Source organism: Loxodonta africana, chromosome 24 (assembly GCF_030014295.1).
Source record: "Loxodonta africana isolate mLoxAfr1 chromosome 24, mLoxAfr1.hap2, whole genome shotgun sequence".
Classification (NCBI taxonomy): domain Eukaryota; kingdom Metazoa; phylum Chordata; class Mammalia; order Proboscidea; family Elephantidae; genus Loxodonta; species Loxodonta africana.
In genome coordinates, this window is record NC_087365.1 from 37,152,979 (window position 1) to 37,170,699 (window position 17,721).

Here is a 17,721-nt window from a genome sequence, read left to right on the forward strand (position 1 = left end):
TTTTATACACGGACACGCCAACATGACGTGGGCCCCAAGCCTGTATATCAACGTTCAGGGATGGATTACCCAATAAGCAACGCACCTGTGCTTACTTGTACTTATTTTCTAACCTATAGTGCACAATTTTACATGGGTTTCACCACATCTTTTACTACAGATTAGTGAGTAAACACAGTTAAGCCAGTACGCACCTCGCTTGCTGGTTTGTCCGCCCTGCGTATGTGTACAGGTGATGTGAATGAGTGAGTGAAGGAGCTAGCGTGGGGACCACGGGGACCTGGGAAACTTGGGCCCTGTATCTAGAGAGACAGAAATTCAGAGGCAGAAATTCAGCCTCAATATTCCCATGTCTTCTAAAATCCTAATTTCAGTGGAATAACTCCTGGTTTTTAACTGTTGGGAACTAATTTGATTTTTAGAGAAATACCATGTGAGTCAAACAGTGCATGTCACCAGGCTGGGCAGCATCAGAGCCTATGGGGTCTCAGGTACTAGGGGAGGAAGTGCTGGCTGGCGGCTTTGAGGAGCTTGTTGGGAGTGGGGATGGGGACCCAGGTCTGTTGGAGTCGCCGTGTTAACCTTGGAAAGGTTCGGACTCTGAGTCAGCTGTGCTAAGAGCTGGGTTGGGAGGGGCCGCCAAGGATTCAGAGGTGTAGCTAGGATATGGCAGGTATTGCACTGGCCCTGGGCACAAGATGCCCCTGAAGTTTCTCTCAACCCAGCATGGCCAGTGGCGTATCTCTGGAAAATGGCCTACAGCAAGCACTGACATCCCTCTGACATCCCTCTTTTAGATAACTTTACCATAATACCCTTTGCTTTCAGTTGATTCTGACTCATAGCAGCCCAATAGGACAGGGTAGAACCGCCCATAGGGTTCCCAAGGAGTGGCTGGGGGACTAAGACTGCCGACCTTTTAGTTAGCAGACAAGCCATTAACCACTATGCCACCAGGGCTCTTTTATCACAATATCAGGTCAAAAATACAAGTCAAACTCATTAATCTCTTAATTAACACATTACCATGCTTGAGGAATGACGTTGGGCTGTACTGGGTTAATAGAAACTGCTCAGTGGTGCCACATGCCAGGACAGGTGCAATACCCTAGATAGCCCACTGAAAGGATTGTGGGGACACAGTGGGGCAAGCACCTAGCATCCCTAGGAGCCTGAGTCCTGGTTCCAGGTCTGCCACCTCCCTGAGCCCCCTCTTTCCACAGTTAGCTGTTGTCTAAAGCATAAATGAAAACACTTTGGAAACTGTAAAGTACCATGGATTCAGCCCTGTGAATGACAGTGGTCACTAGGGCGGAAACTTGGTAATGCAAACTTGTGAATCCTAAGACATCTTATTCCCAGTATGCGGGGGCTGGAGCAGTGAAAGGGGTCTGACTTCTCTGCAGGAAATAGCTGAGGGGGCGAGAAGAGCTCAGAATCCCACAGGGATATTGGAATATGGGAGAACAGGCATCTGTGGTAAAATAGTGATAATAATGATGATGACGATAGTAATAATAATAGCTGGTAACATTTATTGAGTGTCGACCATATGTCAGGAACCACGTGAGTACTTTATGTGAATTATCTCACTTAATTTAAGGACCCCTGGCCTAAAAACACCTCCCCTGGTAGCTACATATGCCAGAGTCCACCATTGGGGCCCCATTCCTCTGACTCTGGCAGATACTTCTGCTTATTGGCCATTTTCCCAAAGTCCTTTGGAAGCCCTGCTGGTGCAGTGGTTAAGAGCTCAGCTGCTCACCAAAAGGTCGGCAGTTCGAATCCACCAGCCGCTCCTTGGAAACCCTGTGGGACAGTGCTACCTTGTCCTTTAGGGTCACTATGAGTTACAGTCGACTCAACGGCAATGGGTTTTTAATTCCTTTGTGCTAGGATCTAGGTAAACTTACCGTTAACCAGTTTAGTAAGTAGAAATAGTTCCCAACTTACTAATTTTAAGACCAGGTGAAATTCTGTACATCTCTCTCCCCAGGGGACTCAGTGCTCCACAGTCTTCACCACCGTTGGTCTAACAGAAGTTCTTTGTACTGTAGGTTCAGTCCATGTAACTGGCTTCAGTCTGAAGTAGCCACAAGCAGCCTTGGTCCCAATAAACATGTGGCCCAGTGCACTGGCCTGCTCACTCTAGCCCCTTGCCCCCTCTTCAGCTAAGTCCTAAAAGCCAGCTGCAGCAGAAGAAGCCTCCAGGAAGCACTGTGCAGCTCCCAACCCTGAATCTCAATGAATTGTTCAAAGGCTGGTGGTTCTACACGTCAAGTCAAGCTCCTGTCCACGCTACCTGGCTGCGGTACACGTGTGGCACACCTGTGTGGAAACCAAATGTTTCTGGTTAGGGGCGGAGGACTTGCGGGGGGTAGAAGAGTAAGGGCTGGGCCCCCTGGGGCAGCACATGGGGTCTGTGTCCTTCACAGAGGATTAACAAGCGGAGTGGTGGTTCACACTTCACTGTGGTTTTATCTTCTGCTGTAGGCATTTCTGTCTTTTCTTAAAATTTCTGCAGCAGTGATCCGCAATATATGTAGGCCATTAAGTTCTGAAGCCCACAAGGGAGGAGAGACTCACATGGAGTCAAAATCACCCTTGGAAGTCCCTTAAAACATCCATAGCATGGTGGCTTGCAGTTGGGAGCTGTGTTAAAGGCCATGATCACACACACTCAGGCCCTGCCCAGTCCAGTATGGAAGATGGATATTAATCCAATAATCATACATGATAAAGTAAAATTACAGCAGTGACAATCAAGAGAAGGAGGCTGTCCAGGGCTCTGAGAGCTGTAAGTCAGGAGGGCTTTCCTGGAGAAGGTGTTATACTGAAATGAATACTGCAGGTGGCTAGGAGTTGGTGGGGGGACTTCACTGAGTATGTGTTTAGGGGAACTGCTAGAGGTTGGTGTAGCGGAGGAACAGGTGGGAACTCATAGAGGTGGGAGGGGGTGCTCAGCCAATGTGAGGAGCCATTGAAGGGCATTAAGTGGGGGGCATTTTGAAAAGATCTCTCTGGCTGTCATGGGAGAAGAGATTGGGAGGAGCCAGAGTGGACTTGGGGAAACTCTGGAGGAGGCTGGGTGATGATCCAGATGAGAGAAGCTGGGACCCTTCCTCACCCAGTGCTGGGGGTCTGGACTCAGGAGAGAAGGGGGAGGGTCCAGTGATGTTTCGAGGAAAAACCAGTGGGATTTGAGAATGGCTTGTGCCAGGGGTGAGGAAGAGGCGGTGAGGACGATGACTTGGATCAGTCTTGCTGGAACGGGTGAGGTCTTCTGGGGCCCAGATTCGGAGAGACCCTGAGTTGGGTTTTGAACATGCTGAGGGACTGGGGAAGCAGCTGAGTGGAGACAATAGAGGCAGGCAGGGCAGGATTACCCAATAAGCTTGGGCCCAATTGTGCCTTCCCACCAATCTGCAGTGCACAGTTATACCTGTCCCCCACCATGGCAGTCGTGGTGAAACCCATGTGAGATTGATCACCATAGATTAGGAAGTAGGCAGTTAAGCCTTGTGCACCTTGCTCAGTGCAAGCAGGTGCATACCGTGTTTGGCTAATTTGCCCCTGGACACATGGATGTGGTGGAGCTCAGAGTGACCCTTATTTTACCCCACTCCAGCACCTTCCCGGGAGCTACCCACCTCATTCTTAGGCCTCAGCCATGAGGCCATATGTGGGAAAGGGCTGGCATCATGGGCTGAAGTCAGAACCACTCATTCTTCCTGGCACAGCTGGGAGGAAAGGCCCCAGCCTGCCCATGAGCTGGCCGGGCTGCCCCTACCATGCCAGTTAGGCCTGGGCCATGGGCTGAGCAGGGAGGAGCTGAGCCTGGTCCTGGCATGGACTTGGCCTTGTCTCTTTCAGCATAATTAGGTGCTTAATCGCACTGCTAAGCCCTGTCGATGCCTGCGCGAGGTGATTATGATTTACAGCCATGGCTGCTGCCTGGGGTCTCTTCTCGTGGCCTCTGCAGTCGTGCTGGGGGGCTGGGCCACAGGGTTTTCTGCACAGTTTGTGAATGATGAAATCCAACAGACTGCTCCCACTACCCCCAAGAAGCTGGGGCTGGGAAGTTGGGGCACCTCAAGATATCAGGGTTTGGAGGTCTAGGGAAGGAGGTGGGAGGGGGTGAGAAGACCAGCTTGTAGTTTACTGGTCATGGGAGGCTCTACAGGGATGAGGTTAAGGCCTCGACTCTGTCACCAGCTGGGTAGCCTTAGGCAAATCACTTCACCTCTCTAAGCCTCAGTTTCCTCACCCCTATGACGGATACCCTAACAGTGGGATAGTGTGAAGTTTTAAATAAGACTTAGGAGGTTTTAGCACAGTGCCTCACAGTGACTGCAGGCTCCATAAACACTCGCCGCCGCCATTACTGTCACTGTGGCTGCTGCTTTTGTATCTGCCTTCTCCAGATTGCTGGTAGAAGCAGAGACTACTGGGGCTGAGGTTTGTCATTGCCCTTTTTCCCATTGGAAAGCAGCTTACTGAGTTACTTGATTGCTGGTTTGGGGTCTGGGTTCTCCCTAGACCGTGAGCCCTTGCAGGCAGTGCTAGGGTCCCCTGTTTGCAGCTGTATCCCCAGCCCCCAGCTCAGGGTCGGTGCTCACTAAATGTAGCACAAATGGATGAATCCAGCCCAAAACAATCAAGGCCAGGGGGCTGATGACTTTTCAGGGTCAGACCCAGCCTCCCAGTGCCCCTTGGGTGCTCCCTGTCCCCTCTCCCTCTGAGACATCTGGTTTGCTGGCAGAGGGGGTGACAGGGCTGGAGGAGAGCTGACTGTCCCTGGGGAGAGCAGCTCAGGCCTGCGTTCCCACTTGGAGAATGGGAGGGTGGCTTCCCCTATCCCCCAGGCTGGGCGGAGCATGGGCAGGGGGGTAGGCTGCGCCTGGTGCTCCCTCCCTGGGATCTGCTCTGCTCCCAATGCTTCCCATTATTACTCCATTAGCGCCTTGTAGGGTTGACAAATGAAGGATAATTAATATCCGTGAGGGAAACAGATGTTGAGGTAATTCACTCCCTGCTGTGCATTTGCAACAGCACGGCCTAACTCTGCCCCGAGAGCCTGGCAGGACAGCAGGACCTCTCTGTGCCCTTGGTCTGAGGTGATGGAGTTAGCAGGACAGGAGGGCCTCCCGCTGGGCTGAGCCCTGGCGCCTGGTTGGGGGGATGCCCAGTTCTCACCCCCACACCAAGAGGGGCACCTGGGAGAGCTTCCCACTGCTTGCTATTGGGAAGTTCTGCCTGTGTCCCACCTTGGTCCCTCCTGCTGTACCAGAAGCCTGTGTCTACCTGCTCCGTGGGGGATGGTGACCAGCCCAGGAAGGCTCAGGGTAAAGCAGGGTGGGCCAGGCTCCCAGCTGCTGCCCACCTGCCCTCTTCCTTTCTGAAGCCTGGGGAGTCAGTTTGTGGTCTTGCAGGGGCAAGGGGTCTGCCAGCTCTGGGTGACCCTCTGTGGGCCTGTCGCACCATCCAGAGGGTTAGAGTGAATGGAGTCAGGCCTGGGTTTGATCCCCAGCTCTGCCACCCACTGCCTCAGTGCCTGGGTCACTTCTTTTGGAGCCTAGGTTTTGCCACCTATAAATGGGCATACACATGGGTATGCGACCTAAAATTTGGAAGCATGACATCCGGGCACCCTTCAGCTGAAGAAAGAAGGAAGTGGAGTGAGTCCATTCATTCACAAATGTTTTATTATTAGTGTTATTATTTAGTGAGTGCCAGGCCCCATAGTGGTCACTAAGCTGAACAAAACAGATACTCTTCCTGCTCTCATGGAAGTTATGGTTTAACCAGGAAGAGAAACAAAAAATCAAGTCAACAGGCAAATAAATGATTCAAATTGAAACAACTGCTATGAAGGAAATACCCAGGGAGTCATAGGGGGATTAAAGGCTTCTTGGAGGAGGTAACTTACGTTTGAGAATGACAGGGAGTTGACCTGGTGAAGAGAGATGGGGAACAAACAGCACCCAGAGAGACCAGCCTTGCAAAGGCCGTGAGGTCAGAAAGAGCTTGGCATTTGGGAGGCCAGAGCTAATTAGTAAGATGGTTAGAAATCACATGCGCCCAGCGCAGGCCCTGAAACACATCTGCAGAATGAATGCTTCCCTTGGGAACTGTCCTCTTTCTCCTCCTGGACCTCTCACCCAGTGAAAGCTGGCTTCCCCCTCCAGGACCTGGGACTTGGTAGGAACAGGCCAGCTGTTCTCCCAGGAAGAGGGGCCAGTGGGGACCATGGAACAAACCTGTTTGGGAAGGTGTTACCACCTGGCAGTTGGGGACTTAGCTACACTCTTTTGTCTAGTTTGGGTGAGGGCTTTGGGAGGCAGGGCTTATTTTATCTCTAAGCAAGAAGGGGCTGGGGAAGAATGGAACCCACACCCTACCCCACCATCAAAGTACTCTCCAAAGGTCCAACTTCCTTTAAAAAAAAAAACTTTCAATTTTGAAATTATTATAGACTCACAGGAAGTTGTAAAATAGATCAGACTCCTGTATACTCTTCACCCAGCTTCCCCCAATGATGTTATCTTCTATAACTGTCCATCTGCCTTTTTTTGTTTGTTTCTTTTGGCCATAGACCTTTTTCTTTTTCAACTGAAAAAAATCCACAGCTTTATGTCCATAGCATATTTATTTATAAGAGCTCTAATCTGGAAACTACTCAAATGTCCATCAACAGGTGGCTGGGTAAACAAATTACTGTATATTCATCTGACAGACTATTACACAGCAATGAAAAAGAACAAACGGACACAATGTGGAGGAATCTCACTGATACTATGTGGGGTGAAAGGAATCAGGCACGAAAGAGGTCAAGAACAGGCAAAATTAATCTATGGTGCCATCACTGCTAGGTGCCATTGAGTCGATTCCTAGTGACCTCACGTGGCGGAGTAGAAGTGCCCCATAGGCTATAGTCTTTACAGGAGCAGATTGGCAGGTCTTTTCTCCTGCAGAGCAGCTGGTGGGTTTGAACTGCTGATCTTTCAGTTAGCAGCTGAGTGCTTAACCATTGCACCAACATGGCTCCTAATCTATGGTGCTAGAAGTCATGAAAGTAATTAATGCGGGTTGGGGTGGGTATTGGCTAGTAGGGAGCACAAGGGTACACCCCAGAGGATGATAAACATTCAGGCCTTGCTCTGGATGGTGGTTACGTAGGTATACACACATGCAAATTTTCATCAAGCTGTACACTCAACATGTGTGCACGTTACTGTAAGCTAAACCTGAATTTAAAAATAAAGTGTAAAGAATCCAATAAAAAAGAACAAACAGAAAGCCATTGTTGAGTACAAAGACAAATACACTATTGGTAAGGGTGTTGTTTATCCTTACAAATAAACAAGCACCCTGCTCCTTCGACTGGGGTGAACAGTTAACATCATGATATATGGTGGAAACTGTGAAAGCTGGAACTCCACGGAACTGCCTTGTTTTTCCAGGTCTCACAAGTTTTCCACCGGTGACAGGGTGGAAAACTTTTCTATTATTCGTTTTAGGGGAAAATATTTGAGTTTTCCTTCCCTGATAGGTTTTTGCCTTACACAGCTTCTGGTTTTCTCAGGTTTTACTGTATTTCTAAGCAGCTTAATTTTTTTAAAGAACATTTCAGGCCAAGCGAAGATTTTCCTTTCCGGACTAGCCCAGGTGCACTCCCCTCCCCTGTGCCCTGCCCCAGGGACAACTGCTGTGAGGCCACTGTGTCTCCTCTCTTCTGTTTTTAAACTTCTACACACAGAAAACTCCAAAACCAGTAAAATGTGTGTGTGTGTGTGTGTGTGTGCTTATTTACATAAATGGCATCATACTACAGGATTGTTTTGCAATGAGATTTTTTCACTTCCTGTAGGTTATTGGACAAGCTCTGGTGACGCAGCGGTCAGGTACTCCGCTTCGAACCAGAGGGTCACCTGTTCAAACCCACCAGCTGCCCTGTAGGAGAAAGATGTGGTGGTCTGCTTCTGTAAAGATTACAGCCTTGGAAATCCTGTGGGGCAGTTCTACTCTGTCCTGTGTGAGCTGGAATTGACTCAATGGCCGTGGGTTTTGATAGGTTATTGAGCTCCAGCCTGGCTGTTATTGTTGTTGTTAGGTGCCCTTGAGTCATTTCGACTCATACTGACCCCATGTGACAGAGTAGAATTGTCCGATAGGGTAACTTGTATGGAAGCTGTAACCTGTATGGAAGTAGATCACTGGGTCTTTCTACTGCAGAGTGGCTGGGTGGGTTCGAACCGCCAACCTTTTGGTTAGCAGCCAAGCACATAATCCTCTAGCATGCCTAGATCTAGTTTATTCTTCTTAACCACTGTGTAGTACTCCAGTGAATGACTAACCACTGACTATCCATTCTGTTGATGGACATTAAAGTTGCTCTTACCTTTTTGCTATTTAACTCACCCTTGGGCAGAACCTCCTTGTGTCCTTGTGTGGGTGTCTTTGGGGCCCCAGCTCTAGGACCCCAGGACTCCCTGTTTTCCTGCTGCTGCCCAATGGACAGGTCACGGTCTCTCTGTCGCCCCCAGGTGGTCAAGGTGGTGGGCAGCAACATCTCCCACAAGCTACGCCTGTCCCGGGTTAAGCCCACAGACGAGGGTACCTATGAGTGCCGTGTCATCGACTTCAGTGACGGCAAGGCCCGACACCACAAGGTCAAGGCCTACCTGCGGGTGCAGCCAGGCGAGAACTCCGTCCTGCACCTGCCTGAAGCCCCACCTGCTGCACCAGCCCCACCGCCCCCCAAGCCAGGCAAGGAGCTGCGGAAGCGCTCGGTGGATGAGGAGGCCTGCAGCCTCTAGACTGATGCCCCACCCTGCCCACCTGCCCGGCTGTGCCCCTCCCGCTGTACAGAGTGCATGAGGAGCTGCTGGACTGCCGGGGATGCGACTGCCAGGTCTCGCCACGTCCCTGTCCCCAAGACTGCCTGTGGCCACCACGTCGGCCCTCTGCCCACCATCCCTTTGCTCAGCATGTAAGCCCCCCAATCCTTCGTTTTCAGACCCCTGTGGTGACCTGGCTTGGAGAAGGTAACCCTGGGCACCAAGGGGGCGACTTCCCTGAAAGCTGCGGTGGGGGGCCGTGCCGGGCCTGGGCTGCCCCCATTCTGTCACCAGCTTCAATGAAGTCCAGTGTTTCTCGCTTTGCTTGCTTGTCTCCCATCCTGTCCTGAGCCGGGGCTTCCCAGCCTTACTCTCCCTCCTTCCTACCACCCCCCACTTGGCCCTGGGGGCGGACAAAGTGACCCCCTCCTCGAATCTGGACTTGACTCCTCTGAGCAGAACTAGGAGCTCTCGCCCGCAAAGAACTGGGCCACAGAGCCCCCGGGAGGGGCTTGTTCTGGGGCTATGGCCTAAATTAGCAGGACCGCCTACAGGGGCCTTGGGAGGGGCTGGAGGAGTCCCACTGCCTCCTGGTGGCTCCTTCCTGTTCAGCCTCCCCTTACCTAAGAAACAGCTCCAGGTTCCCAGGAAGCGGGGAACCAAGAACTTCTGCCCGTCATACAGCAAGTCAGAAGGGAGGGCCCTTTCCCTCTGACCCCACTGCCCCAGGCAGAGTTTTGCACCAGCAGGCCCCCCTTCACGGACTCTTAGGAGTCCCCCTCTGCCAGCTCCCAAAGTCCCAGCTCCCTCTTGGGGCCCATGCCAAGTCCACCCAAGGGTCTGGGGCTTTTTGGAGCCAAGAGTCCCCCATTACCAACTCCCTCACAATTCCTGATCAGGGGGATACCCGCCACCTGGTGATTTGTAAATATTTCTATCTGGTCCAACGCCCCCTTAGAACTGGCTCAAACCTCTGGCCGCCCCGCAGTGATGGAGTGGGGGATATGGGAGAGGCCAAGGACTTTGCCTAGGGGTGTCTGGGCTGCCCTGTATACATGATCCAATCTGTGACTACCAGCCAACCTGAATAAAGTGGTTTAAAAGGACCCCTGGGCAGTGTCTTTCTGGGGCATCATGCCTGGGAGCATGGTATTGCAGGGGAAGGGAGAGGAGGGCTGGCCAGCCCATATACAGCATCTTCTTGCTTCTGCTCTCTGCCCCCCAAGCAGGGTCTGGCTGTGGGGTATAGAAGACAACAGCTGGGGAGTGGGGTGCCTAGGGAGAGGGTAAAAGAAAACCAGCCTTTGTCCAGCTCCAAACCAATCACCAGGTGCTTCAATTATTCTTTGATTTTGAGATAATCATGCGTACAATGGTGCATAAACATGTTTACACAGCTTCGTGAATAATTATAAAGCAAATATCCATGTAGCTCCCACCTATCAAATATAGCACAGAACAGCACCCACTCCCCCAGCCCCAAACGTCTTCCCTTCGTTTTAATCACCACCCTGACTTTTATGGTAATCCCATTCTTGATGTTCTTTTTATAGCTTGACTACCTTTATGTATGTAGTTGTCTTAGTTACCTAGTGCTGCTGTAACAGAAATACAAGTGGATGGCTTTAACAGAAGTATATTCTCTCCCAGTCCAGTAGGCTAGATGTCCGAATTCAGGGCACCAGCTCCCGGGGAAGGCTTTCTCCCTCTGTCTGCTTTGGGGGAAGGTCCTTGTCATCAATCTTCCCTTGGTCTAGGAGCTTTTCTGCACAGGGACCCCAATGGGTCCAAAGGATGCGCTCTGCTCCTGGCACTACTTTCTTGGTGGTATTAGGTCCTCTGTCTCTCTGCTCACTTTTATATCTCAAAAGAGATTGACTCAAAATACAATCTAATCTTGTAGATTGAGTCCTTTCTTGTTAACATAACTGCCTCTAATCCTGCCTCATTAATGTCATAGAGGCAGGATTTACAACACACAGGAAAATCACATCAGATCACAAAATGGCAGAAAATCACATAATACTGGGAATCATGGCCTAGCCAAGCTGACACACACTTCTGGGGGACACAATTCAATCCATGACAGTAGTCTTAATATATTTGAGTTTTTTTTTTTTTTAACCTTATATGCATAGAATCACACCGTATCTATTCTTGCATGCAACATTGTATTTGTGAGATTCACCCATGTTGTTGCGTGTGTCTGTGATTTTTTCATTTTCATTGCTGTACAATAATTCCCTGTATGAAGACCCCACAGCTGATCAGTGTGTTTGTCCATTCTACTGTTGACAAGAACTTGGGAGCGTGTTCCTGCCTGGGTGCTATTACTAACAACACTGCTCTGAGCATTCTAGCCCTGTTTCTCCTGGTGTATAAAACCATGAGATTCTGTCAGGTGGATTTGCCAGGATGGAGGTTTAGCCACTTTATTTTAGGCGTCTCATTTTCTTCTGTCAGGCTCCACCATCCTCTATTACAGTGGAGGAAACAGGCTCAGAGAGGTTAAAGAGCTTGCCCAAGGTCACACAGCCGATAAGCTTGGATCTCCCTCACCCCTAAAGCCCGTGTATCCTGCTTTGCCGAATCTGGACCCCCGCCTCTACAGCATCTCCCTGCCTCCCCTGCTGTGCCCTCGGCTCAGGACTCTCCTCAGCTCATCCCAGCCCAGGGGTCCCATCTGTCAAGGTCCTGCCTGAGGGCATGTCAGTCCAGGGCTCTCAGGTCAAGCCTTCGTAGCCAGTATGGCTGGCTGGTCTCTCCTCTGTGCACCTGCAGAAATCATGGGCACCCATCACACTGGGCCTGGGGCATCTGCCTGTCCCAGGTCTCCCCCACAGCCAGACTGAGCAAGCCTCCCCTAGGGCAGGAAGCAGGAACTGCTGAGATGATGACTGATGTCTGTCGAGCACTTTCCATGTCCTGACCCTGTGCTGACCCCTACAGTTGTCCCTAAGGGAGGGTTGTACCCAATTTTCAGAAGAGGAAATGGAGGTTCGGAGACAGGAGGGTTGGAGGATAGAAGGATGAGGACACAGATAAAAAATGGTGTGGCGCAGGCAGGGTTCTGGAACTGCCGTAGAATTCAAGTGTCCCAGGGCTGGCTGGTCTGTGACCTGTGGTCCCCTCGGGCTGGTGACCAGACTTTATTCAAAGGATGTGGTCCCCTGCAGAAATCTCCAAGTACAAAGCAGGTCCTGAAAGGCCCGGGTTCCTCTGGGAGGGTCTAGGGGGTAAAGGCTCAGGTTTGAGTGGTAACAATACTCAAGGGTCCTGAGCGCCTACTATGTGCCAAGCACCAGTGAAGGGCTTTCCATGCAGGATCTCATTTCACCCTCCCAGGGGCCTGCGTCCCCTCTCTGGTTTCCTTCTCCCTCAGGAGGTTCCCACTTCCTTGGAGGAATCCTTGCTCCAGTGGGAAGGCAGTGCAGGGGAGGGGAAAGGAACTGGGTTAGAATCCTGCCTCTGCCCATCCTTGGTGCAGGGCCTCAGGCAGGGCTCTTCATCTCTCTGAGCCTCAGTTTCCTTTTCTGTAAAATGGAGATGCTCCCAGGGAAATGCAAATGAAAACCACAATGAGATACTACTTCATACCCACGGTGTGGGGGGTGGACCCAAACCCAGTGCCGTCGAGTCGATTCCGACTCATAGCAACCCGATAGGACAGAGTAGAACTACCCCCATAGAGTTTCCAAGGAGCACCTGGCAGATTCGAACTGCCGACCCTTTGGTTAGCAGCCATAGCACTTAATCACACACCGCCAGTGTTTCCCCTCATACCCACTAGGATGGCTGCAATCAAAAAGACAGATAACAAGTATTGATGAAGATGAGGAGAAATCGGAGCCCTCACACATTGCAGGTAAAATCCACTGCCATGAAGTCATTTCCAACTCATACAGACCCCGTAGGACTGAACGGCCCTGTAGGGTTTCCAAGGCTGCAGGAAAGCAGACTGTCACATCTTTCTCCTGTGGAGCGACTGGTAGGTTGAACAGCCAAGCATTTAACTGCTGCACCACCAGGGGTGGTGAAAGGTTTGACATAGGGTTACCCTCATGTTTGGTAGAGGGTTAGTGAAAATGAGGGAAACCCTCACTGAGATAGACTGATACAGTAGCCGTAACAATAGACTCAAATACACCAAACATCATGAAGATAGCACAGGACAGGGCAGCATTTCCTTCTGTTATACGTAAGGTCGCCATGAGTTGGAGTTGACTTAGTGGCCACTGACAACAATCATAGGATCCAGCAATTCCATGTCCACAGAAAAGCTTGTACGTGAACGATCATGGCAGCATTATTCATAATAACCCCAAAATGGAAACAACCCAAATGTCTACCCACTGATTAACAGATAAAATGTGGTACGTGCATATAATAGAATAAAAAAAGAATGAAGTACTAATATGTGCCACAACATGGATGGACCATGAAAACATCATGCTAAATGAAAGAAACCAGACACAAAAGGTCACACATTGTATGATTCCATTTATATGAAACGTCCATATAGAGGCAGAAAGTAGACTGATGGTTGCCAGGGGCTGGGGGGTTGGATGAGTAGGGAGTGAGTGCTAAGGGGTTTGGGGCTTTTGGGGGATGATGAAAATGTTCTAGAAATAGGAAGAGACGATGGTCGCACAACTGTAAATCTACTGCACATTTTAAATGAGTATGTGAATGTATCTCAACAAATCTGTTAAAAACACAACCCAGGATGCTGTAAAGATAGCATGGTGCCCACATCGCCAGCACCAGGCACATGGGAGGCGCTCAGGCAAGGCTGGCCCCCTGTTGATGTTGTGTGGTTTTTATTGGGAGCCAGAGACAAGCTGTGCTGACCTCAGTGCGTGGCTGGCTGGTGGCAGTGGAGAAACACAAGACCTGGGGGAGAGAAGCCCAGGCCCTGATCCAAAGGCTCAGAGAAACCTCCAGGCACCCCAGGGTGGTTGCAAGCCACTGTCTGCTTTCACCCCTGCAAGAGAATCACCTGCAGGGGGTGCCTGTTATAAACTCAGATGTCTCCGCCCCTCCTTTCAGATTCCCACCATCAGCAACCATAGTCAGCTAGTGCCCCCAGGTGGTTCTCATGATGGAGAGAAAGGGGGAACCTGGGCCAGGGGTGGCTTCCCACACATACTCTTGCTCCTGAGTTGCTCCAGCATCCCTCCCCTCACCCCCAGCTCTCTTGGGTCTCCAAGGCCCTAAATTCTGGCCCAAACCCCATCCACTCTGGCTGTCTGGACCCCCTCAGGTGTGAGCCCTCTGGGGACTCCCCTCCTAACCCTCAGTTCCAGAACTTCTCTTTCCCTCTCCCTACTGGGTAGGATAGCCTGCCATCTGCCCTGCACACACACATTCCAGCAACTGCATGGTGGAAACTGCCAGCAAGGACAAGGCCTTTGCTACCATTCTTGGTCCCTCATCCCGGAATTCAAGGTCTATGCCAGGGATGTCCCATTTCAGAAGGTGAGAGAGTGTCCAGTAAGTATCAGCCAGGTGGGTTGGGCCCTCACAGTTCACCACAGGACTGATCTCACTCCTAGTCCCTGGCCAGTGCTGGGGACAGGCTGTGTGATGAGCTACATAGCTACGTATCACATTTTATCTGTTAATCAGAAAGTTCTCAACTTTCTTTCCCATTCCCGTGATTTCATTTACGGGCCAGTGCCACACTGTTTTAATTATTATAGCTTTTAAAATATATTCTAAGACTGTTTTCCACTCCTCTCTCCATTTACTTTTTGTTTCCAGACATTTCTTGGCTCTTCTTTGTTCTTTGCTTTTCCATATGAACTTTAGAATCACCTTATCTATTTAAAAAAATTCTATTGTTATTCTAGACATTTGGGTTGTTTCCATTTTGGGGTTATTATGAATAATGCTGTCATGATCGTTCATGTACAAGCTTTTCTGTGGACATAGAATTGCTGGATCATACGGTTGTTGTTAGTGGCCACTAAGTCAGCTCCAACTCATGGCGACCTTATGCGTAACAGAAGGAAATGCTGCCCTGTCCTGTGCTATCCTCAGGATGTTTGGTATATTTGAGTCTATTGTGGCTACTGTATCAATCTGTCTCCTTGAGCTACATAGGGGGATGAGCTACATAGAGGGATGAGGACATCCCCAAAGTCAGCCCCAGCACCTCAGCGAGGACCAGCCGGAAGGCTTGTCCCAGGGAAGAGGAAGGGACTCAGGAGCCCCCTCAGGGACCCTGGAGATGGGTGTGGATGGCTGGCCTCCCAGGCCCCCACCTCTCCTGAATCCAGTCATCTGAGTCACAGGGACCTTGTGAATGGGGCTCCATCCCTGGAGATTCTGATCCAATAGGTCTAGAAAGAAGCCCAGGAATCTGTATGTCCAACAGGAACCCCCAGGGCTCCTTCAGACCAAAGGACTATAATTCAAGAAATATTGCCACATGTAATCTTTTAAAGAAATAGATATAAGTAACTAAAAAAAGAAAACTTTTTATAACAGTGGCTGTTTGTTTCACTTTGCTTCTTACCAGTTTTAGCAGATACAGCTCCTTTTTGCTACTAACTGAAGAGCACTGCAACCCAGGGATCAGCCACAATTACTCCACCCACTTGCCTACCGAAGGGCATCTAAGTTACAGCTAATAATTTGCTGTTACATCCAATGGTTCCCCGAGTAGGCTTCCAAGGACACTTTGCCACTTCGGGGTTGTTCAGAAAAAAAAAATAGTATGTGGGAAATCTTTTAAGGTGGAATTGCTAGCACCAGATAGATGAAAACACATTTTCATTTTGAGATATTCTACCAAATTTCTCTGCCCAAACAACGCTGACAATCTTAAAACATGTTTTTTTAAATAAATAATATGGGCCCGTGGACAGAATTTTAAAAATTCAAGAGTATATATAAAGAATTATATTTTGCTTCCATAATCTCACCATCATCCTGTTTCCTGTAGAGACAACCACGTTAGGAGGCTCTTAATTTAACTCTCTTTACAGCTAGGCTGTGCACATATGTGTGAGTGAGCGAGTATGTGTGTGTGCACTTGTCTCAGTGTTTAAAGACACAGATGGTAGCATGTTATATACATTGTTCTGCACCTTGCTTTTTCCATTTAACAATATATCTTGGTAATGATTCCACGTCGGTACTTGAATGCCTGTAGATTATTATATAGATGAACCGTGACTTTAGCCGGTCCCCAAGTGATGAACATTTAGGTTGTTTCCAATCTTGTGCTATTATAAACAATGTTGCAGTAAATTTTCTAGATTATAAATCTAGATATGTGTAATACATACATACATATGCAAGTATGTTTTAGGACAGATATTTAGGAGTTAGAATTGCTAGGTCAAAGAGTTGGTGAATTTTTAATTTTGGTAAATATTGCCAAATTTCTCTCCACAGAAGTTGGACCAATTTATACTTCTACAAATTGCGTGTGAGAGAGAGTTCCTGTCTCTTACTTGCTTCACTCTCTCCAACCCCCTTATCAAACATTTTAAACTTGGCCTATCTATTGGTTAAAATGAGATCTCTTTGTGGTTTCAATTTGCATTTTTCTTGAGTGAGGCTGACCATCTTTTTGCAAGTTTAGAACCATCTTTACTCTTTTTTCTGTGAGCTGACTTCTTAGCCTTTGCCCGTTTTTCTATTGACTTGCCGGTTGACATTTTATTGATTGGTAGGAGCCCTTTGCGAGACTGCAAATATTTCTTCCAGTCTTGTGTGTGCCTTTTGACTTTGCTTTTGGTATTTTATGCCAAGTTAAAAAAAATTATTCTTACATAAAAAAAAGAGCTTGTATTTATTAACATTTTATTGTATAATTTGTGTAATGTTTCATTTCTATAAATGGTTTTTCCACTCAGATTAAATTTTTTAACTCTCTAATATTTTTGCCTAACAACCTTTTCACATTTAAATCTTGATCCTCTGAGAATTTAAATTGCCTTAAGGTCTGAGATAGGGTTTCCATTTTTTTTTTTTTTTTAAATACGTCTATCTCTTTTTTTAATGTTATTTATTTCCCCCCTCCCCTACTGGTTTGAAATGTCATCATTATCATATTTCGAATCTATGCATATATATGTAAACCCTGGTGGCATAGTGGTTAAACGCTACAGCTGCTAACCAAGAGGTCAGCAGTTCAAATCTGCCAGGCGCTCCTTGGAAACTGTATGGGGCAGTTCTACTCTGTCCTATAGGGTTGTTATGAGTTGGAATCGACTCGACAGCAGTGGGTTTTGGGGATACATATATATGAACAAGTTCTCAACTTCCTTTCCCATTCCTTTGATTTCATTTATGGGCCAGTGCCACACTGTTTTAATTATTATAGCTTTTAAAATATATTCTAAGACTGTTTTCCACTCCTCTCTCCATTTACTTTTTGTTTCCAGAAATTTCTTGGCTCTTCTTTGTTCTTTGCTTTTCCATATGAACTTTAGAATCACCTTATCTATTTAAAAAATTCTATTGTTATTCTTGTTGGGATCATGATAAATTAACATAGTGAGAACTTAAATATTTATGATGATGTCTTCCTATCCAAGAATAAGGTATGCCATCCTATTTTAAGACTTCCTTTTTTGCTTCTTAGAAGAGTATGTATCTAAAAAATAAGATGGAGTTTTGGATTAATATGGGTATATATGTGACAGATATATGGATAGATATGGATACTATATAAAATACAGATAGATTCTAGATAGAAGATAGATCTATAAACAGCTGCCATTGAATCAAGTGTGACAGTGTGACTCATGGCGACCTTATGTATAACAGAATGAAACGTTGCCCTGTCCTGTGTCATCGTCATTATCGTCAGCATGTTTGAGTCCATCACCATGGCTACTGTGCCAATCCATCTTACCAAGAATCT

At 48.4% G+C, this 17,721-nt stretch overlaps 1 protein-coding gene across 1 annotated transcript in view; it reads left to right on the forward strand.

The window, feature by feature from the left end:
• VSTM2L (V-set and transmembrane domain containing 2 like) overlaps positions 1–8,819 on the forward strand; it is a 36,076-nt gene extending 27,257 nt beyond the window's left edge. The window contains exon 4 of the mRNA XM_003411709.1: positions 8,547–8,819. Within this exon, the coding sequence (XP_003411757.1) occupies positions 8,547–8,819 (273 nt within the window). The remainder of the gene's footprint in view (positions 1–8,546) is intronic.
• Positions 8,820–17,721: the final 8,902 nt, after the last annotated feature.